Raw genomic sequence first — 25,932 nt, forward strand, 5'->3', positions numbered from 1 at the left:
TAGCTGAGCTGCAAACAATGGATTATTCATCAGGAAACAGGTATCATCTTGGTAATCCTAGCACCAAAAGTCATCTGCAACCTCAGCATCCCAGAGCTCCCCATGTGTTGGTCTAGACATGCATTCACATCTACTTAGCCACAATCCCTAGCTCCAGAGCTACCCAAAGGCTGTTTTGTGTTTCATTCTCAGCAGTCCCCTTGCCATGCAATATTGTCCTCCATCATCATTACTACTATTGCTGTAACAAAAAGGGTTGCATAAATCTAGCCATGCTTCCATCTGACCCTTTCGCTTCATTCTCTTAATGGCTTCCAATGTAACATTCACTCTCCTGGAAAAGGCATCGAGATGGTTACCAGAAGTCTCTCAGATTCTTTGTTCACTGGCTGTTCAAATAGTCAGAAGGCAGTATCCAGAATAAAATGACCATCCCTGTCCCCAAAAGGCCTATGTTTGAGCTCAAAGGCTGATGTGGAGAGGCAGAGAGGCATGGAGGAGAAAGGAGATGCAGGCAGCGTGGGTGGGACTGATTTGTGACTGTCAGAAACGAGCGCAGTTCTGCCAGTGGTGGGAGGTAGAGAGCTGATGAGGTGGAGGAAAAAGTGATAAAGTGGGAAAGGAAAGAGGAAGGAGCGATGCAGCAGCATGCTGACATTCTGATAAAGGCAGAAGATGTCAATAAGCCACGCCAACCTGGATCACCAGTTCTGAAGGCTGAAGCCCCCTTACAGTCCCTCACTCCTGTTCTCTGGGACAGTAAGAGAAGGGATTGGTAAACCCACTGCTTTCCTCACTCCTTAATTCTCATTGAGTCTTAGTCTATGACCAGTGGCAGCAGGGTGTCAAACATCATTTCCCCTTGTAAAGAACAAAGTGCTCCAAGTGAGACCAACATGTTCCAGAGTCACAGTTGTTCCCACATCTCTGAGTCACATATTTCCCTCCACCTCCATACAATAAGAGCAAGCTTTCCTAAAAGAAAGTGCCTATAATGCCTGAGCACTGCCTTTCCTGCCTCCACAGAGGGTAGCTGAGAGGGTGCCAGCTCCTTCTAGCTGTACTCAGTATTCCTGTTGCAGCACAATGACTTTCTTTTTCTTTACTCCAGTCTACAAAGCAGGTACAACCCTGCCCCATTTCATCCCCTTGCATTAAGACCTCTGGCAACTGCTCAGACATGAGGTTGGCTTCACCTCAAGAGCCTAATTAAGCAATAGAGCCCGCTGTCGGGGGGCCCTTTAGTGAGATAATTGACTGCAATGTGATTTATCCATGCGGAGCTGAAGGCACAGTTACATAATGGTGCCACGGTCAATTATCTCATTGTACTGCCCTCCAGCACAGGGCCACTGTTGCTATTAGGACATACAGTATTACAAACAGCTTAATCATCTAGAGAAGTATAAAATTACGAAATTATTTGGATCTGAAGAAAAGTACTCATCTCAAACCAAAGATCTGGATAATGTCACAGCAGAGGTGGCCTGTGACTTTCTGTGGGTGGCTTTCCCACAAGTGTTAGGACTGTGAATTCCCAAAATGAGGCACTTGTTGTTGGCATCAATGTAGAAACTGCAACAAGGGCCACTCAAGTTGTTCAGGGATGTACTGAGCACGGCTGAAATGTAATTTGCCTTCCAAGTGTCTCTCCAAAGCACAGAGCTGGAGTTGTTGTAAAGGTCTTTGATCATCTTGCCTGCTCCTTTACTCTCCAGAGAAAATGCACACTGCAGATTCCCTTTGCATGAGAGGTGCTTGTGCACTTTCCTTCTGGGTTCAGAGCTCTGGCCAGCTCTCACAAATCCTTTGCAAACCTTTCAAGAAGCCTGGATCACTCTGTGAGCAAGCTCTGGCTGCAGTCACTGTGAAATGGAGACATTTTATGGCCAGAAGCCAGAAACAGATCTCATGAAGGTATTTAAAAGCCTAAATCCTGTTTTCTTGGTAAGAGTTAGAAGTCCTTAGCTGTAGTTCTCCTCACAACTGTGGGCTCTTAACCGTAGACCCCATCAACTCCTGGGATCTTCTGTCCCATGCTAAGCATTTCCCAGCCCTTAAACCCCAACATCAAAATGAAGCACTGTGCAAAGCTTTCAGCACCCTCCTGTCTTATCCAAAGTAGATATCAGGGTCAGAAAAGACATTTGCACACCCATACACTAGTTATTGCATTAGGACTTAGAGATGCTTAGGATATGCCTAGTGTTCCAGATGAGAAAGACATGTCAGCTCAAGGTGACCACTAAGACTTGGAGCAAGAGCTCTGAGCCATTCATTTGCTGTGGGGAAGAACTGGCACTTACACAGGCTTGGACAGGGCACCAAAGAGGTACATAGCATCACTTAAGTTGGAAGGGACCTTTAAAAACCATCTGGTCCAACTCCAGTGTCTTCAGGGATGGGGCATCTATCACCTATCTGGACAACTTGTTCCAATGCTTCACCACTCTTATAATAAATGTTTTCCTTATATCCAGAATCTTTTTGTGTACATCCGGGAGAAGACGTTTCCAGAAAGTTGTGGGATCCTATAGGAGAAATGGAGGAGCCTGTATAGCTTACAGACTCCTTGGCACTTCTGTGGGATTTTATCCTCTGAACTACTGATAAAAGGAGCAGTTTTTCAAGGGCGAAATAGAATGCAGAAACAGAGCCAAATGAGCCTAAAGCACAGTATCCAGTGACACCTCAATCCTTGAGCCTTCAACAGCCACGGAGGGTCTTATCTTCTTATCTTGGAAAAATCTTGGAAGTGGAGCATTTGCATTTTGATAAGACAAGGGGAAAAAGCTTCAAACTAAAAGAATGGAGTTTTAGATTGGATATAAAGAAGTTTACAATAAGAGCAATGAGGCACTGGAACAGGCTGCCTAGAGACTCCATCCCTGGAGATATTCAAGATCAGACTGGATGGGGCTCTGAGCACCTGATGGAGCTGTGGATATCCCTGTTCATTGCAAGGGAGATGGACCAGATGGCCTTTAAAGATTCTTTTCAACTCAAACAATACTGTGATTCTGTGATTTCCCTGCCTCATACTGTAACATTCTGAGGATAGTCCACCATCACCAATGATTTTGTGACACAAAGAGAACATCAAATTCCAGTGAATAACAGAGAGCGTTTCCCCTGCTTCCTGGTGATGAAGGTGGGAGGCATGCATAAGCTGTGCAGAGATATATCACCAGTTTGTTTTAAAGTGGATCTCCTACCGTGTTTTTCATGACACCAGGCATCTAAGAACTAAAGAGCCAAAGCCAGCTGACCATCACTCTCTGGAAAATCAAGGGCTTGATCCCTCTAGATCTATGTCAAAAGACTATCACAATGGTATAGCCAAAGTGCTTGGATCTACACTATGAATCACTGCTGTACATTTACAGTGGCAAAACCCAGTGCCATAGCAGTTTCACACCATCATGAGGTTAACTGTGTACAGCACGCTGAGTTGTGGCCCTGCTGAGATGAGCGTGGCATGGCTCCAGCTGGCTGCAGTGAGAGCAGGATCAGACTTGCAGTAACAGAGTCCAACTAGTGTCAGATTTCCTTTCCTAATTATACCAAACTGTGCTTTTTTGCTGATCTATTTCAGCCAGACGGGAGATGGTAATTTTGCTGTGACCTCGTTTCCTGCTGAGCTATGGCAGAGCAGCTAGTGAACAAAACCTGACTTGCCTCCGAACGGAAAAACAATTGACATGAATTTTTAAGGGGTATTTTTATTCACAATTAGGTATTTATGGCAGGAGATAGAAATGGTAATACTTTCCAGCATTTGAGGAGCTTTAGATAAGTCACTCTTTGTATAATGTGCTTTTAAACCTATTCTGCGCTGAGCAAGCCTCATGCTTTCTTACCCTTCATGAGCTGCTCTCTGCAGAAAGAAGTGCCAGCTGGAGTTCCAAAGGACAAGGTTTCAGCCTGCTGGTTCCCAAAAGATGTGCACAGGATATCGTTCTCTTCCACTTCTGATCTCCCAAATCCTGGCCTCAAAATCTGCTGGTCTTTCAGGAGCTAGCTGAGACCAGATGAATGGGAGCTTGGTGCTTCTGCTTTCTCTCCAAACATGGGGTCATTGAAAGCATTCCCAAGTGAAAGGGTTTGGCTGTTGCTGGGGGAACTGGTTAGCATTAGCCCACTGTGCAATTTCCTGTTATTTGCAAGATAGTGAATAAGCTGAGAAAAGTAGGTGGCCCCACTTTTTCATATATTGTAGTGAAAATGGGATCTTTGGGATCCAAAAACATGGAAAGTTTTCAGTGGGTCTGTGGTTTAAAACAAATATCTAACCACCCAGAGTTTTAGCAGTGGTCTTTAAGCTACCCTAGGGGTAGAGGTTTGAGCCTGCATTCTTTGCTGGAGTATTCTAAGATATTTTTGCAAGACTTTGAGATGTAAAATATCATGAGAATGGAAGAGATTGTCCATCTCTTTCACCAGTGAAACAACCAATTTGTGAGTAGGAGAGGTGAATCATGGAACAGAAACATAGAATCATTAAGGTTGGAAATGACTACAAAGATCCCCAAGTACAACCGTCAACACATCCCCACCAAGGCCAACAAACTCCCTCAGTGCCACAGCTGCCCTTTTCTTGAACACCTCCAGGGATGGTGACTCCACCACCTCCCTGGGCAGCCCATGCCAATGCATTACCACTCCTGTAAAGAAATTTTTTCTGGACACAATCCAGGTCCTCAATCTCTTTCTGGTAGTGGGGGGCCCAAAACTGAATGCAGTACTTGAGGTGCAACCTCAACAAGGCTGAGTACAGAGGGATGATCACCTCCACAGTGAGTGACAGTGCATTTCCTTACAACCAGCAGCAGTGTTAGAGAAGCCTGGAAGAGGAAGAAAGTGAAAGACAGGGGCTGTATCACTGCACAGCCATTTAAAAAGATCTCTTTTTTCTGTTCTTCAGACCAAGTCCGAAACAGCTACTACATTGGTGCTGACGGCTCTCTCAGACTGATGCTAGCCAATGGCATGGAGGTGGCCCTGCAGACTGAGCCACATCTGCTGGCTGGCACCGTCAACCCCACCGTGGGCAAGAGGAATGTCACCCTGCCCATCGACAACGGCCTCAACCTCGTGGAATGGAGGCAGAGGAAGGAGCAAGCAAGGGGGCAGGTCACTGTCTTTGGACGTCGTCTGAGGGTAAGTGTGAGGAGTTTTGGGCTCCACTTCCCATCTCACCAGTCTCCAGCCGCATGACAAAAAGGGAGAGGGCTGATTTCTGGTGTCTGCAATAGGGATGTGGCTGCAGGATGGAGGAGTAGCTGTTCATCTTCAGCGATGCAGCCTTTACGGCCTGAATGCATCCTTATGTCTCCTTATGTGCTGACATTCTCTTAACCATCACAGACAGTACTTGTCTGTACTTGAGACCTCTGCACCACTGAGAATGCATCACCACCTGTCAGACACTACAGATCCAAACATCATGTCAGGCTGCTCAAGTATGCAAGAGATAATCATAGCCATTAAATACAGCGCCAATTAAAAGAAGTATTTTCATGGGATCATAGAACGGTTTGCATTGGAAGAAACCTTAAAGCCCTCCCCAAGTTCCAACTCCTGGCATGGACAGGGACACCTCCCACCAGCTCAGGCTGCCCAGGGCCCCATCCAGCCTGCCCTTGAGCTCCTTCAAGGATGGGGCATCCACAGCTCTCTGGGCAGCAGTGCCAGGGCCTCACCATCCGATGAACAAAGAATTTCCTCCTAATATCTAATCTAAATCTCCCCTTTTTTAGTTTAAAGCCATTCCTCCTTGTCCTATCACTAAGAGACCATGTAAAAAGTCAATCTTCCTCTTGTTTGTACGCTCCCTTTAGGTACTGGAAGGCTTTTCAACCTGTACTGCAGGCAGTAACATAGACCTCAGCACTGAAAGCTTTGTAAGCAGTACTGTTCACTGTGCTGCCTCAGAAAAATCTCAAGATTCCTGAAACTTGCTCATTTGTTGAACCTGCTGAAGAGCTGGACTTGTGTTTTAATTGCTGTTGTTGCCTGAAATGTTATCAATAATTGCATCCCAGTGGTGCTCTCAATCATAGAATCATAGAATTGTTAAGGTTGGAAAAGACCTTTAAGATCCCCAAGTCCATCCTGAACTCACCCCCACCATGCCCACTAACCATGTCCCTCAGTGCCACATCTCCACAGTTCTGGAACACCTCCAGGGATGGTGACCTCCACCTCCCTGGGCAGTCCATTCCAAGTCATGGGCTTATTCCTGGGGAGCTGCTCAGTACCAGGCAAATTCAAGTTTAGTGCTGTGCATTGCTCCTGCTGCCAAAGGACTGCAGCTGTTTATTCACACTCAAGCTTTGCAGTAAATATTCATGCTCTGCATTCAGAATATGCATTTCCCAGTCCTTGCTCTGCACCTCTCCCCATTCCCTGCTGCTTGACCCCTGACACCTCAGTGTGATTTTTCACTCACACTTGTCAAGTACTGCTCTTTGCCCTCCCCAGCCCAGGCCCTGCTCTTTTCCCTTTGCATCTACAGCTTCACACACTCACTCCTTTTTGTTATCAGGAGAATATCTGTGCAAACAGGAGTGAAAGCTGACACTGCTTCATCAGTGGGAACTACTGTATCTCTGCAGTTCAGCTGGCATCAATCTTCTTTTTGAGTTGGGATGGGTTTTGTTTTTTTACATATATATATATACAAACAAACATATATGAGATTTTACTTTAATAACCAACACAATTACTAGACAAGTCTGTCTCTGGAAGGAGACTTCTCCAATCTGCAGCTGTGTCACATCTATTTGGTGTTCAAAGCAGGTTCCCTTCATTTCACAGCAGCTCAGCTGCCCGTGTCAGTTTCATCTTCCAAAATCTTCACTTCACATGCAAACGCAGGATATGTCTTTGTTTTATATTGTGCTGCATTTGGAAAAGCACTTGCGGAATGAATTTTCAGGCCACTTACTTGGGTCCCAATAAATCTGCCATCATTTATTCACATTTTGAGCCTTCTGGGGGCTGTCCCTGCACTAAGCAAAGTAGAAAAGCACCTTATGTCATGGAAGGACTCAGTTACGGCTCTGTTCAGGGGTTCAAAGCATCTGAGGATGAAGAGTTTTAAGCAGCCTGTCTGTACCTGCATGGCAGTATCTGCACCCCTAAGCCAGAAACCTACAAGGTGCTAATTGCTTCCCTGGGGACTGCCCGGCATTTAACATATTCCGTGTCATGTTCTCCTCTCCCCTTGTGCCAGTAATTGCTGCTTTCTCTGGCAAGGGAGAAGCTTAGCAAAGTTCAGTTCAACATGTTTTTGTTCGCCTAGGGAAACTTGAGAGGTTTGTGAATAAATCACCACTTTCCTTCACCCCACTGCTCCCATAAAACAACAGAAAACCATGGTGCTCCATGGGGGAAGAGCTCACCCAGCAAGGCTGCACCCCACGTCTCCCCAGGAAGTCTGTGAGATGAGGAAGGCAGCACCTGGCCCCTGCAAATTCGCAGAATCACAGAATATCCCAAGTTGGAAAGGACTCACAAGGATCATTGAGTCCAACTCCTGGTTCCACATGTGACCACCCAAAAATCAGATCATGAGTCTGAGAGCACTGACCAGATGCTCCTTGAGCTCCAGCAGCTTGCTACCATGCCTGCTTCCCCAGGGAACCTGTTCCATGCCCTCTCAGTGTAGAACCTTTTCCTGATATCCAACCTGAAAGGTGAAGTTCCCCTGCAACCAGCGTCCTCTCAGCACACATCCATGCTTTATGAGTCATGGCCCTTTTTGTCATGTTTGCAAGGGATGGATGGCATGTTGCCATGAGCTCAAACAGCTCCTGGCACAACGAGGCCAGTTTCTCAGCTGCCTCCTCAAACCACCCTAGGAAATGATGTAGTGCAGGTGTTTTTCATGGCAAGAATAAGGCATAAGGCAGGGACTCCTTCATGGAAGAAGCGAAGAGAACAGCCCCAATGCCTCTTCTCCACTCTGCAGTGCTGACATGATGCTGCACTCAGCCAGACAGTACTTTCAGATTGGATATTGGGGAAAAAATTCTTCTCAGAAAGAATGGTAACGCACTAGCATTGGCTGCCCAGGGAAGTGGTGGAGGTCCCTTGTGGTCATCAAGAAAAGGGTAAATGTGGCACTGAGGGACGTGGTTTACTGGCTTTGGTGGGGATGGGTTGATGGTTGGACTGGATGATCTTAGTGGTCCTCCTACTGTAATGTTTCTATGATTCTATGAAAGCAGCAGAAACGTATCAAAGCAGGCCTTTTCCCTTCTCAGATCCCTCACCTCCTACGAAAAACTGCAATTCTCTGATCCACCCACACAGCAGCAAGGTATCTCTGCTAACTGTCTGACCACCACTTCAACCCCTCCTTGGCCAACAGCAGCAAAAACCCTATCTGCAGTGAGCGTTAGATAAACCACTCCAGGGAACGGAGCTCCTTTTTTTCCTTTCGCTAATTTTTTTTTAACAAACATTAATTTTTCAATAAGGAAGGATGTAAAATAATCTCTGGCAACGAAGCAAATGGGACAGCAAACAGAGACAGAGCTGCTGCCTCAACTGTCTCATTTAATCATTGCACTGTAGTTTGATTCCTTTTTCCCAAGACCGGATCAACGCTGCCACTAAGACCATGTGTCCGAAAGACTCACCAGAACCAGTATGATCAGAGAGGTCTCATGGGATAAGCCACCAACTGTTCCTGGTGTGTTCACCAGTGAGGACAGTCCTGCATCATCTCCAGAACTTCTGCAAGGAGCTGAGGCTCGGATATGGTCACTCCAATAATTTTATAGTAGTTCTCTGAGGAAATTGCTTTGTAGGCAACCATTTACCACATGGATGTTGTTGGCTCCTGGAGTTCTCATTGCTGAAGTACTGTTTGCACTCTTCTGCTGAAGGTTATCACTGTCTTTTTATGAGAAATCTTCCTTTGTTGTGCTCTTGTGCACCCAGGGAGATCAGTGCATGCTGTTTAATTATAATTTAAGCTGAAGGAGCTCTGTAGGAAACATTGGAGAGATCAGAGAAGTTGGAACGTTTGTGTTCCTGCTTTTCCAGACCAAACTAAGGGATCAAATGAAAGTGCTGTAGAATGTAAGTTTGGGGTTACCCACTACAGAGAGAAGTCAAGTGCACTATGGGTTAATATTTACTCTCTCTCAATCCTGTGCTGATAGCAGGCTTTATCAAATACTCTGAAGGGGAAAAGGCTTTTTGCAGAAGCTTTTAAGAGCTCTTTCCAGTATGAGGACTTGGGCTATAGGATGGCACCTTATTTAGCTGCTCACCATAAAACACGCTCGTTGAACTGAAGCCTGCAGCACTGTCAGAGCTCCTGCAGGAAATTCACTTCTGTTCAAGGCGTGCCCTTGAACAAGGATGAAAAGCTTTAGCCCCTGTTCAGAGGCTATCTGGTAGTTCACTTTACCCATCACCCTGAGGGGTTGATGTTGGCACTGCAATGGAAAAGTTGTGTTGGGAGAACAGAAGAAAATAAATCTTAAATTAAAAAAAAATCATGAAAAAGGAGACTGGTTCCAACTAGCCCTACAGAAATCCCTTGCCAGAAAGTGGGGAGGGTGGGATGACTTACAGCACCCATAATGGGATACAGAGGTTTGAGCTGACTTTAAGATTTACCCTTGGACCCATTATCATTGAATCATAGGATATCCCGTGCTGGAAGGTATCTGTAAGGATCATTGAGTCCAACTCCTGGCTCCGCTCAGGACCACTGTTACTTGGTCCTTCCAGTCAGTGCATGGCAGAAGGATCAGGGAGGCCACTTCCAGCCCGGATCGCTGCCCAGCCCTGCAAGAGCTCTTTCCAGCTCCCTTGGCGTGGACCAGGAGCAGAAGGAGCTACAGATGCTGGGCGAGCTGTTCTGTGAATAGCTGGAAGGCAGAGATGTTATTCCTTACTGCTTTTATTCTTCTTTTTTTTTTTTTTTTTTTTTCCCAAGCAATTGCCACTTCTGTTTCTGTATCTACAGCAGCAAGCCCCTATGAGATAGCAAATTGCTCTGTTGCTTACACATGTGCATCTGTACTTAGAGTTTTGATACCTTTTTAATTATTTCCCAGCTTGCCTCTTATAAAGGGCTTTTGGCTGATTTTCTTTCTCCCGCTACCATTTGCATTCTGTTTTAAACACTGCAGCACATTTAATTGGAGCATTATCTACCTTTCCACATACCCTCTTTCCTCAAGGCATACCACTATTCTATTGCTGTTATTCATAAACTGAAAATAATTCTTCAGTTGCTCCCTCTTACGTCATGTTTACTCTAACGTTACAGCACAGATTCTTTCTGCCTCAGTTGGCCTCATCCATGGTTTTCCCTCTTCCCTCCTCCACTTCTGAGACTCCTTTTGACATCTGACTTTGCAGTGTGCCCATTCCTCAGGTTTCAGCACTGAAATCACAGCAGTGCTCCTGCCTTTCCCTCTCACCTTCCTCCAGTCTCACATGGAATTCAGCACGCCACTTCTCCAATGGCTCTACCACATCCTTTCTGTCCCTGCTGAGCTCTTAGATACTCCCACATCCCTCAAAGTATAGTGGGAATTCAATATGCACCCTCAAGCAATAGCCAGGATCAAAGCTGCACCATGGCTGAGGGCTGTACTGGGGTCAGGAGTGTTGCTTTTACCCAGAGCACGATAAGGCTATTTTCACTTGCAGCCTGAACACCCTGAAGCGACCTAAAAACTCTGATTTATTGGCAACAGCTGAAGGAAACAGAAAAAAAAAGGAAGAAAAAAGAAAAGTAAAGGGAACTGAAAAAATTCGGCTATTAGAATTTGCAGTTCACCCAAGAAAATTCTGCACCTTTCTGCAAAAAAAAGAGGTTCATCAGCTGAAAAAAGTTCAAAAGTGGTGGAAATGGAGAAGCAGTTGTCTTCACTGGCAAGCTCGTACTGAGAACGTGGGGTTTTCATCCTTGTGCAATATTGTACTGCTGCAGTGATGTGGTTTTATAAGTCTTGCGCATGCAGCTAAACATGAGTTGCATTATCAGGTCCTTTTTGTAATGCTGTGCACTACAATCCCTGAATCAAAATGTATTCCTTATTCTGCCTTTGAAGTAGATACCTTTGATCTTTGGAGATGCAAAGGCAGTGGAGGTAACAGAAGTGTAATTATGCTACACAGAATAACCCCAGGACAATGAAACTAAAACTCCAGCTATTGCTGCTCTGTGTAACATCTGCTGTGCTCAAAGCCTCCATATTTCATCTCAAGTGAAAGGCTTCACCTCCAGTACATGCAGTGAAGTCAAAGAAAAGCTCAACTTTCAACTATCATGACACAACATTCACTTTTTCTGTCTTTTTTTTTTTTTTTTAATGTCCATGAAAGCAAAATTTGTATAATCCCAGTCTGCTGTACTAAGGGCATGCTTTAGTGGGGAATTACTGGTGATAGGTGGATGGCTGAATGGATGATCTTAGAGGTCTTTTCCAACCTTGGTGATTCTATGATTCCATGATTCAGTTATTTAATTAGCAGAGTATTTTGCAAATATTCCTTGCAACAATTTATCATTACATATTCTGTAGGTCTATACCACATCTGCTGTATCAGTCCTAAGCCTAGGTTTGGGATATGGGCAATATTCCTTCACCATGGTGATGTTTCCAAAGTTCTTCTGCTTCTGTCCTCACTAAAGTCAAGAATTGTTACACCAACACTTGGCCTTGAAAATGTTATCCAGAGGCAATGGACACCTGGATAGTCTACGGTGTGATCTAAAAAGGTGTTTGGTGAAAGAAGAGCAGTCTTTGAAACTGAATTTCCCGCATCCTAATTCTGTATCTCCCTCCTGTAGGTTCACAACAGAAACCTGCTGTCCCTTGACTTCGATCGTGTGACGAGAACAGAGAAAATCTATGATGATCATCGCAAGTTCACACTCCGCATCCTCTATGACCAGGCAGGGAGGCCCAGCCTCTGGTCGCCCAGCAGCAGACTCAATGGGGTCAATGTGACCTATTCCCCTGGAGGACACATTGCAGGCATTCAGAGGGGCACGATGTCAGAAAGGATGGAGTACGATCAGTCTGGCAGAATTACATCTAGGATCTTTGCTGATGGCAAATCATGGAGCTACACTTATTTGGAGAAGGTGAGAGTCTTCCTACTGTTCACTGGTGGTGCTTTTGGTGGAAATGGGCTTCAATCCTTTAATTTCAGCTGTGCTGCTTCACATCAGCTAAGTACTGGGCGTTATGGTACAATACTCTTCTGTATATTCTGACTACACAAAGATACACATAGGAACTTCAATGCCAAACTACCGAAGATCAGTTGAAAATAGCGTGAAAAATACTCCTGAGGGCAGTATTCTTTCCCAGTCACACTGAGAGCATGTCTTAATTCTGTAAATCCTGTAGAGCTTTGGCATTTGATTTTTAGGCACAGCTTTCTTTTTCTGAGCTAAGTGTAATATGAAGTATCTTCAGGTGAAGTCAGAGGAGTAAACAGTAGGGACTTCCAGTAGGATTTTCCATGTGAAAACAACTCACACAGTCTGACATTCTCACTTCTTTGGGTAGCTCATTCCTACTTCATAAGAATTACATGTTATAAAAAGCACCAGGCACAAATTCAGCCAGATCATTGTAAATACTTTGCAGGGTTTTCTTGAGTCTGCACTTGTAGATTGGCATGGGACTTAATTTCTTTTGGTATTATTATTCATTGTTACACTACTCCGTGTCCCATAGATCCATTTACTGCATAGCTGGGGCTGATATTTTTTATCCATGAGTTTTGTATAGAGCTTATCTCTACATCAGTTTAGGAAACTATAGTAACGTAGCTTTTAAAAAGCAGGTGTTGATTTGCATCTTGCATTATGCAATCCATGTAGATTGTTACGTGGGCAAAAAGGAAAAAAAAAACCTCTAAGAAATAAGCACAGGAGCAGAAGTTTGGTAAGTGAGTAATAGAAAATCATAGAATCATAGAATGGCTTGGGTTGGATGGAACTCCAAGGATCATCAGGTTCCAACTTCCCTGCCACAGATACGCAGACACAATGAGTTATTTGGCTATTGGAACATGTCAGGAGGGTACTTCTTCAAGCATTGTTTGAGTCTACCAGTTTTTTTTTAGTTAGTTTGTAAAAGCTAATGATGTGGAGAAATTGAGCAGAGACATCTACATGGTATTGATCTGAACAGATGAGTATTTTAAACTTAGACCTTCCTCACTGCAATAGCTGTTTCTGCCTCCCCAACCTACCTCTGCTTGGGATTACGTGGTGGGCCATGCAGCTGCATACTGTCACACACTGTTTCATCCTGTGGGTGCATGGATTTATCTCACTTGCCCTATTCTCTGAATTGGAGAAATTCGCAGATTTGTTTGGAATTCAGATAGATTTTGCCTGAAAACCAGTATTATAATATATTCCTTTCTCCTTCCCACCTAGTCCATGGTGCTGCTCCTTCACAGCCAGAGACAGTACATCTTTGAGTTTGATAAGAATGACCGGTTGTCATCAGTGACCATGCCCAACGTTGCCCGTCAGACTTTAGAAACCATCCGTTCCATTGGTTACTACAGGAACATCTACCGACCCCCAGAAGGCAACGCCTCAGTTATTCAGGATTTCACAGAAGATGAGCAGCTCCTCCACACATTGTACTTGGGGACAGGGAGACGTGTCATCTACAAGTACGGAAAGTTGTCCAAGTTAGCTGAAATGCTCTACGACACCACAAAGATCAGTTTCACCTATGATGAAACTGCTGGCATGCTGAAGACAATAAACTTGCAGAATGAAGGGTTCACATGTACCATCAGATACAGGCAGATAGGACCCCTCATTGATCGACAGATTTTCCGCTTCACTGAGGAAGGCATGGTGAATGCACGTTTTGACTATAATTACGACAACAGTTTTCGGGTGACCAGCATGCAAGCAGTCATCAATGAGACACCTTTACCCATCGATCTCTACAGGTATGATGATGTGTCAGGCAAAACTGAGCAATTTGGTAAATTTGGAGTGATTTACTACGACATCAATCAGATTATCACCACTGCTGTCATGACTCACACTAAACATTTTGACGCCTATGGCAGGATGAAGGAGGTCCAGTACGAAATATTCCGGTCACTCATGTACTGGATGACTGTGCAGTATGACAACATGGGGAGAGTTGTTAAGAAAGAGCTAAAGGTCGGACCTTATGCAAATACAACTAGGTACTCATACGAGTATGATGCTGATGGCCAGTTGCAGACGGTGTCTATCAATGACAAACCACTCTGGCGTTACAGCTATGACCTAAATGGGAACCTCCATTTGTTGAGTCCAGGGAATAGTGCCCGCCTTACTCCACTCAGATACGACCTCAGGGATAGGATTACTAGACTGGGGGATGTGCAGTACAAAATGGATGAAGATGGCTTCCTGAAGCAAAGAGGCAATGATGTTTTTGAGTACAACTCAGCTGGTCTGCTCATCAAAGCCTACAACAAAGCCAGTGGCTGGAGTGTGAAATACCGCTACGACGGCCTAGGAAGGAGAGTCTCTAGCAAAACCAGCCATGGCCATCACTTGCAGTTCTTCTATGCAGACCTGACCAACCCAACCAAGGTCACCCATCTGTACAACCACTCGAGCTCAGAGATCACCTCCTTGTATTATGATCTCCAAGGCCACCTGTTTGCAATGGAGCTCAGCAGTGGCGATGAATTTTACATAGCCTGTGATAACATTGGCACTCCTCTGGCTGTCTTCAGCGGGACTGGCTTAATGATTAAGCAGATACTATACACAGCATATGGGGAGATCTATATGGACACCAATCCCAACTTCCAGATCATCATAGGCTACCATGGAGGACTGTATGATCCCCTCACAAAGCTCATCCACATGGGACGGAGAGACTATGATGTGCTGGCAGGTCGGTGGACAAGTCCAGACCATGACATGTGGAAGCACCTGAGTAGCAATAACATCATGCCTTTCAACCTGTATATGTTTAAAAACAATAATCCCATTAGCAACTCTCAGGATATCAAATGCTACATGACAGGTAAGACATTTGAATGAATTAACGTAGTCACAAACTGTTCTCCAGCTTACCATTGGTGAATAGGATTCTCTCTTGGCATCCCTGTCACCATGAGGTTTTCCAGTGTTCAGCATAATAGACACAAGCTTTTCTTTGCCAGTTGACCCCTGTGTCAGAGAGTAGTTGAGGGCATGTTTAATTCATTAGCGTAAACAGAGATTGTAATTCCCAAATCTGTTTTCTTTTCTCTTTCTTGGTGTTTAGTATCTTTACATTGCTTCCAGTTGTTTGTTCCCTCAGATATCCAAAGTTTAGCTTCCAATTAATATCCTGATAACCTCATTCTTTGTAGAGGGGCGGCTCTGTTTACACAGTTTTGCCTAGAGATTTATTTACAACTAAACAAATGGCATGCAGATTTGTTTTAGCAGAATGGCAACGGCGACTTAAACCTTTTTTTATAGTCCTCCATTTCAGAGCACACAACAGTAACCATGTAGTTCAAGGCTAATCTGCCCCATGGAATTAACATTTTCTGTTAAAAGTCAATAAAAAACGGGTGGTTTAGACTTTAAGGCCAGATCTTAGGTCATGCCAACCCAACAGCTTGACATAACCTCTGAGCTGCTTCCCCAGGGACTTCATAAAATGGCACAAATATGAACTCTAGGTATGTTTTTAATACAGAAAATCATTCTGTAGGTTAAATGTCCATCCTATACTCATATTTTCTGCGACACTGCAGTAATGTTTTAAAAAACTATTTTGCTGGGACTTTTTTTTCCATACATTCCCCATCGGAAAATGAGGTGACAGTCACAAATCAAATGTGCATAGCTCATAGGAGATAGAGTTATTGTTAGATGATCCTGCTGCGTCTATCACAATTTTTCCATATGCAACAAGAATATTTGTATTTCCCTAAGTTATGATATTGACTTAATAGCAAAAGAAAAGAATATTACAAAATAAAAACCCTTGTTGTTTTATTCAGTGTGTTTTTCTGGCCATTAGCATCCATGCAGGTTCTTCTGCAATAATCATAAGGAATAGATTGTTATTTTTTTAAAGGAAATGCTCTTTTCTCCAGAGCTATGAAGATAATGCCACGAGGAAAGCAAAATATGCCAAAAGATGCAAACTAAAACGCTGTGTGTTGGCCTCACTGATAATTAAATATGGCATAATTAAACTTGGATATATTTTTTCCTATCAAGAAAAAGCTCGTTTGTCAGAATGGAATTTGTTGACGAGAGAGAGCTGAGCTTGAGAGATTTCTCAGCAGAAATGTTTCTCACAGCTCTTGAAATTGCCTAAATGACAAATTCCAAAATAATCTGAAAGAAAAATTCTGTTTGGGTTTTCATCCTTTCCAAACCTACTTGGTATAGGAAACTAGGATAGAAAAAGGAGTCAAAATCCAAATGAAATGTCTCAATATGAAATTCTTGTCTTGAACTACTCTAGTATTTGAACAATTACTGCATGACATATTTTATTTTCCTGCTGTAGTTCAGACAGGACAACATTTCAAATGCTCTCTTGGAACAGGCAGTTTCCCACCCAGCTCTGATGATAACAGCAAGACACTCAAACCCAAGTCATTAATACTTCATAAACAGCAAATAATTTTTTCCATCATCTTAAAAATTCTTTTTTTTAGTCTTTAAGGAATTCAGAGCCCAAATACATGTTTTAAGTTTCTCCTCCCTCACCAGCATGGAACAAACGGGTCAAGATTTGGGATGAGCGCCGTGTTGCTTGGCTGCTGTCTGCCATTTCTCTTACGGTTGGCTTGCATGATCTCACTGATCTTTCCAACGTGAATGATTCTTTCTGCTGAAGCTCTCAGGCTCCCAATGGACAGGAGCAGCGATGGCTGTATCCTGGTCATCATGGCCTCACCTGACTGGGGCACGAGGAGCTGCTCTCTGTGCAGCTGTCTGTAGGAAAGCTCAGCTCCCAAGGCACAGCCAAACACCACATGCTTTGCTCTCCAAATGCGAGGTTTCTGAGCCCGTGGGTGCAAATGGGAGACACGTGGAGGGGAGAGCTGGAGAAGCAGGTATTTAGGTTTTGAGAGGCCCATTGTTAAACATGAGTATTTTAGTGATTGTACACTTTGTGGCACAGAGCTTTACTACCAGTTTCAGCAATCCTGATGGATTGAACTGACATTTCCATTACTTGTGTCTGCATTAAGCACTCTTTTTCTTTGCCCTCAAATGAATTTACTGTGAAATGTGTTGGCAGGGTTACTATACTGAAAAATACTATGCGATGTGAAATGTACTTTTCTGTCAAAAAAGTTGTCACTGCTTCTTGGCAAATTAATATTTTCCCCTCTGTTTTCTCAGCTCCACACCTTCCTGCTATGGTGGTTTTTTGGCTTTGGTTTTTATTTTTGTTCTGGGCATTCCAACACCTCTTCCCAAAAAGAACAAGCTCCTGTTTGCAAATGTTTTGAAAGTCATTTTTCTGAAAAGTATAAAAAAAAACCTGTCTTGAGCCCTTCCAGATATGCTACGTACTCTTCTGCTGCTCAGCATCCCTGTTCTGTGTCCTTTTTAACATTTGTGAAATGCTTGGAAAATGATTCCTGCACCAATACCGACCTTCACAGTTTTACTTTGTTCTCCTGACCACCTGGTCTGCAATATGGACATCAAAGGTCTTCGTTTCACATGAGAAGGGGTTGGAAGCAGGCTGGCTTAGTGCTAAGCAAAAAAATAATCAAACAAGGCTTTAATTTCTTTCCCTCCCCCAAACCCCTCTGTTTCAAAGACACTCCAAAAACAATCTGTACAGAGAGTGAACAGAAGTGTTTTTATTACAGAGATCCTCCTCCTTCCACATGGATTGTTGCAAGGGCTTTTTGGACATCTGCCCAACCCCAACATTTTGGCCTGTAAGAAAACAAGCAACAGATAGTGTGATTGTTTGGCTCCTGGTTCTCCAGTCATCTGGAAGTGCCTTATTTGCCATTTGCATCCATAATTTCTTTTCCGACCAGCTCTTCAAAACATTCATTTAGGCTCTGGGGGAACAAAGAAAAAATATTCAAAGATGCATATTTGATTCTTTAATTTGATCCCTTTTACAGACTCTTTTCAGCAATGTTTATTCAGCTTAGCAAAATGAAAAACAAGCCCCTTGCACTCCAGCTTGGAACAGAGCAATCACTAACATCATCCCAGTAACACACGAAACATGTAAGACCCCTGGGAGCTGATATTAAACTTTACCTCCATACCTCTCTTCTTCTTGCAATTGCTATTTGCGTGCCAAATGCACGCCAACTTGCTTGGGGATTGTAGCAGGTGTGTCCTTCTCTAGAGTCCAGTAAACGCAAACAATTTGAGATCATTAAATGTTCTGAAGTGTAGGGGGAAGCAGTGCTTATCAAGGAGTTGGCCAGCCTCATCATTATTTCCTCCAGCAGGTCAACATCAAGCTGCTATTCCTTATAGCTGTGCAACTGAAAATCAGGACAGATTTTCTAGTCTCCTGTCAAGTAAATACACTCCATGTCTAATGGAGTGTTTTCAGGATGGATATTAGGAAGCATTCTCAGAAGGAGTGGTGATGCACTGGAATGGGCTATTCAGGGAGATGGTGGAGTCAACGTCCCCAGAGATGTTCAAGAGCCATGTGGACATGGTGGGAATGGAGTGACAGTTGGACTAAATGATCTTAGAGGGCTTTTCTGATCTTAATGATTCTATGTTTCTATTATTCTAATCCTCAGTGTCCCATATCACTTGGTTTTCCATCATGTCCCCTTTAGTGCCAGTGATCCCTCTTTTGTGTAGGACAGCAGCATACAGCTGTTACATTAAATAGACACCCATCATTTTGGCTTGTCTGCTGCAGTGCCATGTACCAGGGTCCTCATTTGTATCAATCTCCTGAGCAACCCTTCTTGAGACATCAGATAATCTGATTTGTGCTTCTCTTCCTTTCCAGATGTCAACAGTTGGCTACTCACCTTCGGGTTCCAGCTACACAACGTCATCCCTGGATACCCCAAGCCAGACATGGATGCCATGGAGCCATCATATGAGCTTGTCCACACGCAGATGAAAACCCAAGAATGGGACAACAGCAAGGTGATTCATACAACTACATATTGTATTTCACACCCTTATCAGCAAAGTATCCAGTTGCAATCATTATAAAAAAAAATCCTCTATCAGCCTGTTCTCCCATATTAAGATCCAAGGCAACTTGTCTCTCTCCATTACAGTAATGAAACCTCATTGAATAATCGTGTTCATTGCAGGCAAGTTGTACTAGATGACCTTTAAGTGTCCCTTCCAACTCAAACCATTCTATGATTTGATGATTATAAGTTCTTTACTGCCACTGTGTCTTTTTCCTGCGATACAGTCTGGTAATCACTCAATGAAATAATGCATTACTGTTTTTTTTATCCTATCACATACTGCTAACAAAGGTCAAGGCTTTTGCACCATGAATTATTGGAGACAAATAAAAGCAAATCTTTTCACAGAATCATTTTCTACAGTTTTTAGCAGTAATGATAGTAGTAGTTTTCTGTCTGGTTCAAAATATCCTAAAAAAAAACAAGTCCCAGTACTTCCCTAGCAAATTTTTCTGCATTGCAGTGAGTCTTCCCAGAAAGAAATTTTAGCTAATAGTTAACTTTCATGTTACCTGTCTGGATTTAATCCCAAACCAGTGGGTCATGCTTTTAAAAACAGGCCTGCATCACAAGCCATTTTGGCAGATGCTGGCACAAAATTCAATGACGAAATTGGCAAGAGAAAGCTTTTACAGCCCAATCATTTCTCCTTCTCTTTCTATTGGGAGTTATTCAGCTGAAAGATGGAGGTGGCACTGTTAAAGGCTAGCACACTGGGTCAGGGTCTGAGAGCCCTGGGTTACTCCCAGACCTACTGCTTATCTGTTGTATCACCTTGAAAAAAATCATTTCCCTCTCAGGATACTCTCTCCTCTCCTCACTTGATTTTATTCTGGGGTATTTTATCTCTTCAGTCTGAGTTCCCTTTAGGATATAGATTCCAGCTTGCTGTTGCTGTGTATTCGAACATCATGAGAGCTGTGAGGCATCAATTTGGGGAGATCAGGATATGCTTTTTAACATCTCTGCTAATAAAATGATAATGGCAACAAGAGGAAATTATCCCAGTTGCCTTCCCGGGCTCTTTACATAAGAGTTCACTGATATCTCACTATCCTGCAGTGGATCCTTGAGGTCCTTTACAGATACTATTAAACCAGTAAGTGAAATACAGTATCACGTTTCCCCAGCCCCAAGGTATCACTCAGAGGTACAAATGAGATACTGTGAATTAATTGAGTGGTCACGTGTCAACCCAGCCTTGGTACTGAGCTAGTTGCAGGAAAGACAGACTAAAATAAACCAGCTTCAGTCATAGAATCATAGAATCATAGAGTGGCCTGGGTTGAAAAGGACCACAAAGATCATCCAGTTCCAACCCCCTGCTATGTGCAGGGTGGCCAATCACCAGACCAGGCTGCCCACAGTCACATCCAGCCTGGCCTTGAATGCCTCCAGGGATGGGGCACCCACTGCCTCCTTGGGCAACCTGTTCCAGTGTGTCACCACCCTCTGGGTGAAAAACATCCTCCTAATATCTAACCTAAACCTCCTCTGTCTCAGTTTGAATCCATTCGCCCTTGTCCTGTCACTATCCACCCTCGTGGATCAGTAAGAGAGATTTAAATTAATCACTGAATCATAGAATATCCTGGATTGGAAGGGATCCGTGAAGATCATCGAGTCCAACTCCTGGAAATTAAGACATATCACTTTATAATAGAAGGGGACAGAAGGATCTATGCCTTTTGATACCCTGGCTGAGTTGATGCTTGAAAACGTTGATGCCACAGGAGCTCAGCTGTGTTTTGGAGCTCAGACTCCTCTTTTGTTCTTCTCTTCTTTAGATTAAACAGTGAAGTGCTAACAGAGATGATTTCTGAAACAAGAAATAGCCTCAGGATTTCTCCCCCTCATTGCTATGACACAGCATCTCCCCAGGCAAAGCAGTGCAGGAGAAGGCAAACAGGGAGTGCTCCTTCAGAAGCTGCACAAAAGATTGCCTGCAAATTATTATGTACAGTGCATAATAACACATACAGAGATTAATAGAAATAATATTGTTATTATTATATCATTTCAGTGTTACTGTTAAGCTTACTGAATAACTAGGTAATTCAATGGACAGCTTTAGATGAAGTCTGACACTTGTTCATACAGAAGCTGGAAATAAAACCAAGGAGCCCTCCCTTCCAGCCACCCATTTTAGGTGAATCTGCCTGAATGAGCAATAAAGAGAGAAGTCTCCCTGTCCCCTTTGGGTCTGTAAGCCAAGAAGCTGCAGTGAGCTCTGTGTAGGGACCTGCTTGGTGGATAAGGGGCTTTCTGCAGCTGTTGTGCTTCCAGATGAGTCACCTTACATTCACAGTACTGAAAGTGGAATTTAACTGTTGCAGGTTGTTTCATATTCTTCCCTCGTGTTATGACAGCAACAAAACATGAGCATTTGTATTTTAGACTACAGCTGCAGGATCATGCTGCGATAGCAAGTGGCTCTCAAATGTTGTAGAGCAGAATTCCCTTCCTTTCTGTCACACCCAGCATATTGTAGACATATATTTGCATAAAATGAACTCATTCACATATAATACTTGAACTTTTCTCCTAAACGTACCCATGCATCCAACACTGATGTTTCAGTCCTGTTTGCTCCCAGCCCTCCCACACACACCCCAGAAACAATCAGTGCTGCTTCATAGTAGTCCTCTCTGCATCATTGGCACAGACTGCTCAGGGAGCTGGTGGAGTCACCATCCCTGGACGTGTTCAAGAACTGCAGAGATGTGGCACTGAGGGACATGGTCAGTGGGCATGGTGGGGATGTGTTGGGGTTGGACTTGGGGATCTTAGTGGGCTTTTCCAACCTTTATGATTCTACAAAGCGTGTGGAATAAAATTCAAATTAAAAAGTCTTAGGTGGCAAATGACAAAATTAAACAAAGTTAAATGGAAGCTTAGGAAATATTTTCATTTAATGAGATTGATCTCACTGCAGAATGGCTTTCCAAAGCATTTGGAAGAAGCCGTAGATCTTTTATCATTTAAAAGAAGCCTGGACAAGGCGTTGGACAATGCCCATTCTGTTTGAAATCCAGGGATATTCTCTGCATGATGTACCACAACTCTCTCATCTCTGCTTCTTCCGATCCCTAGTTTCTCTGGGTCACATCCCCCCTTGTGATAGACCAAAGAAAATGTGCGTTACTCCGCTGGCTCCACTGATCAAAGCCTCAGCTGGCAGATTGAGTGGGTTCTTTTATCAGAGAGGAATGAATAGCCAGAGCATAACAGCAAAGCGGCCAACTCCTTGCAAATGGCTGCATCGTATCTCTTCAGCGTGCATAACCAGAGGGGCTTAGCATCTCCTTCCAAACATTTTTGGTGCTTCCCTTGCAAGGCTGCAAGATGGGAGAGATAATTCTGGCTTTGAGCCTTCACCAGCTTAGCATGTCATAAACCTCGTGCTAACCCCCTGCAGCTCTGTAGTGACATTTAAAATCTAATACACTGTGGTGCAGCACTTTCCCCCCACCCTCCAAGCAACCACAAGGCTGTAACTAAATTGTTTGTTGAACAAATTTGGTGTTATTGGCCACAGGGGATCCTGGTTGACCCCTGGCATATTGTGGAGCTGCTGCACCTGAATCCAATTTCTTGTGTTTTTTTTTTTTCTTTTTCACTCCCTTACCTTTTGTCTTGTTGAACTGTCAGGTAATTGCTGGAGCCAAAACAACCGTATTTGCAACGTGGAATGTTGGTGAACAGTGCATATCTTGTTAGCTACATCATAGAATCACAGAATCACTAAGGTTGGAAAAGAGCTCTAAGATCATGTAGTCCAACCATCAACCCATCCCCACCATGGCTGCCATGTCCCTCAGTGACACATCTCCGTGGTTCTTGAAAATCTCATATTATCTGTGCTTCTCTCCACCCCATGAGCACTGTGCCTCCAGGAAGACTTCTGTTCTTTGCAGGATCAGATTCCCACATCCCTTATGGAGCAGCATTTTGGAGGCATTCTGCATTTTGCAGGCATTCTGCATTTTGCTGGGCTTTTTGCATGGCCTCTCCCAGGAACGTTTTTCCCCTTTTGAGGAAGTGCTCATCATTCATGGGGTTGTGCTTTGTCCCAGGCTTGGGCCATCTCCATGTCTATCCATCAGCCACTTGTTACATTTTGCCAATGTTTTAGCCAATTTTCACTCAATCTGATGTGGAGAAGAGAGTTGAAGTCTCAAAGACAGTGAAAAGAGTCATAGCTTGGGCCAGTTATTTCAAAAGAACTGACTTTCTGCATTGTAATCGATATGGCAGTAAGAGAAACACCTATCTGTGGGTAATGGCAGGGGATACAGAGAAACTTGGAAACGTATTCATAGTGTATTGCACATCTTGGATCCTTGATGGGAAATTAAAGCTTTTAGTCTCACACTGGAAGGCGGTATTTAAAAACAACAGATGATAGGATCTTGCTGTGGTATTTCGAATCCTCAAGAGGTGCAAGGAAAATGCAAGAGGCTATTCAGAGAGCTCTGTAATGTGCCGTTCTCCTGAGCTCTGTGCAGCAGCAAAGAAATGATGAAGGTCATTCTCTTCTCCCCAACGGGTTGTTACTAGATAAAGTGAAATGTCACCTAAGGACATCTGATTAAAAGAGGCTGTGAGGAGAAACAAACCCAGCCTATTTGTCACTCAGATCTAAGAACAAATATTGAAATACAGTAACTATGAATTCCACTCTTTCTTCCTTAATGCTGATTTTACAGACACCTTCCTTTATAGTAGCTAAAAGCAGTGGCATTTATTTAGAGAATATTATATGCCACTGCAGACTTGGATGGAAATTTTCTGTTTCCTTTCCCTGCCAGTTCATTGAAATGAGTTCTAAGATGAAACAGAAATGGTAATTTCAAAGTCAGGGATACACTGCCTCTTTGAACTGCGTGTAATCTGTTTGCCTCCACCCCCTTTATATTAACAGCAGAGCATACCAGCTAGCTATGCCATGGCTTGCCTGAATTGAGTACTTTTTTTCTTCTATTGAATGAGTTTGCTTTTCTTTTCAAAAAGTTGCTGTTCCCAAATACATTACTTTATCAAAGAAATGCACTTAAAAAGTCATTTCAAAGTCATCCTGTGCTCATTTTCAAGATAACAGAGATGTGTTTTATTATTAGAGTAGTTAGTGATGATGTTCAGCATTACAATGTTGTGTGTGTTCCCCTGTTTCCTCTGTTCCCCTGCTTCCCTAAGGGAGAGACTACATCATGATGTAAAAAGGCATATACTAGAAGGCCAGTAACCAGTATCTAATGGAAAGCCATTTGGACATGATTTTGCTCTAAGTTAAGACACCAAAATTTAGGTCTCTGCTTGTGAACTTGGTGTCCAGACTTCCATTATAACCAACAGAGATTGGCATTGTCAGTTGTTGATGCCATCTGAGGTGTCACAGAGCCTCCTGGCCTTCCTTATGACTACTAGAATGGTGCACTGCTTTAAAGCAATAAGTGATGGGCCAGCGGGGCTCCCTGCAGTGTGTAAAATGACATGAGATACCACCATTTGGGTGACTCTGCAGTGGAGCCCAAAGGACTGTTCCAGTGATCAGCTGCTTTGGGCTAGAATTGAAATCAAGACTAAGGCCTGTGGATGTTGATGTCACCATGTGTGCTAGTTCTGTACATCCTCTGAAGCCATAGGGCAGGTGGAAATAAGTGATCTTTAAGATCCCTTTCAACCCAAGCCATTCTGTGATTCTATGCCCAGTTTCTTTGACAGCAAAAGTGATCAAGACAGCCATACAAATTTGCCACCTGCAGTGCCTCTGAGTGGGCACACTGCTGGATTTCTGTGGCTGTGGTCAGTCCTTTCATCTCTTAGCCACCAGTAGTGTCTGTAACAGTCCTGCCATTGCACATGTAGCAGGAAAATTGCTTTTCCTGTACAGAGGAGGTGTGTCCTGGATGGATGCAGAGAGGACCAACAAAACAGTTGGCCTTACGTCCTGTCTAAGTGTCCTTAGGCAGAAAGTGACAGTGCATTGCTGTTAGCTCACGTGTAATCCATTAAACCTCCACGTCCTGCCAGGAGAGGGGTGAGTGCTGCTTATTTTCTTTCTAAACGATATCCAGATGAACAGTGGAGCTGTGGAAATTGTGTGATTTCATATAATACCATGAAGCCATCTTGTTATTAGACAAAGGAAAGGCCCTGTATTCTATTAATGTGTCAATAAGTTGAGGGAAAAAAAAATGAAAAAGACTTCAGAATCTGGCTTTCCTTCTGCAGTGGACCATTACTGAACTAAATTCAAATCTGTAGAATATTTGAACACAAAATTGAAAAGTGAAAAATTAGATCTCAGACCAGAGAGTCCCACGCAGTGGGCTGTGGAGGTTGATGAAGGTAGTTCATGTCACAGCTGCTGGCTGTGGTACCTTCTGTATCACAGCATGTGTCAACCAGGCTACAATCCTTCTTGAATTAATGGCAAACCCTAGGACATCATCTGTTACACTTTGCTGTACAGTTCTTTTCATCATTAGAATCCCAAACATTTTAGAGTAACATCTTTGAGTGTGTCTCTGCTGCCAAGGAGAAGCAGTCTAGGATCAGTCCCTGGCCCTGAGGCTAGGTGGCAGTGACCTAGAGAGTTAGGAGACATGTCTTGGAGAGAGCAGCTGGAGGGGTCTGAAGTCATACCAGCATGACATAAACCAGGATAAAAAGTAACCAGGGTGAATGATATGAGACCCAGTGCAAGACCTCGCTGCCCAAGCATCTGTCATT

General features: G+C 43.6%; 1 protein-coding gene across 8 annotated transcripts in view; it reads left to right on the plus strand.

The window, feature by feature from the left end:
• Positions 1-25,932, plus strand: part of TENM4 (teneurin transmembrane protein 4) — a 594,920-nt gene that overhangs the window by 560,957 nt on the left and 8,031 nt on the right. For all 8 annotated transcript variants that reach the window (XM_085216460.1, XM_085216463.1, XM_085216464.1 and 5 more), the window contains 4 exons: positions 4,925-5,160; positions 11,831-12,127; positions 13,439-15,053; positions 18,999-19,141. In XM_085216460.1, the coding sequence (XP_085072586.1) occupies positions 4,925-5,160; positions 11,831-12,127; positions 13,439-15,053; positions 18,999-19,141 (2,291 nt within the window). The remainder of the gene's footprint in view (positions 1-4,924; positions 5,161-11,830; positions 12,128-13,438; positions 15,054-18,998; positions 19,142-25,932) is intronic.

This window comes from Meleagris gallopavo, chromosome 1 (genome assembly GCF_905368555.1).
Source record: "Meleagris gallopavo chromosome 1, MGAL_WU_HG_1.1, whole genome shotgun sequence".
In the NCBI taxonomy this organism is placed as follows: Eukaryota; Metazoa; Chordata; class Aves; order Galliformes; family Phasianidae; genus Meleagris; species Meleagris gallopavo.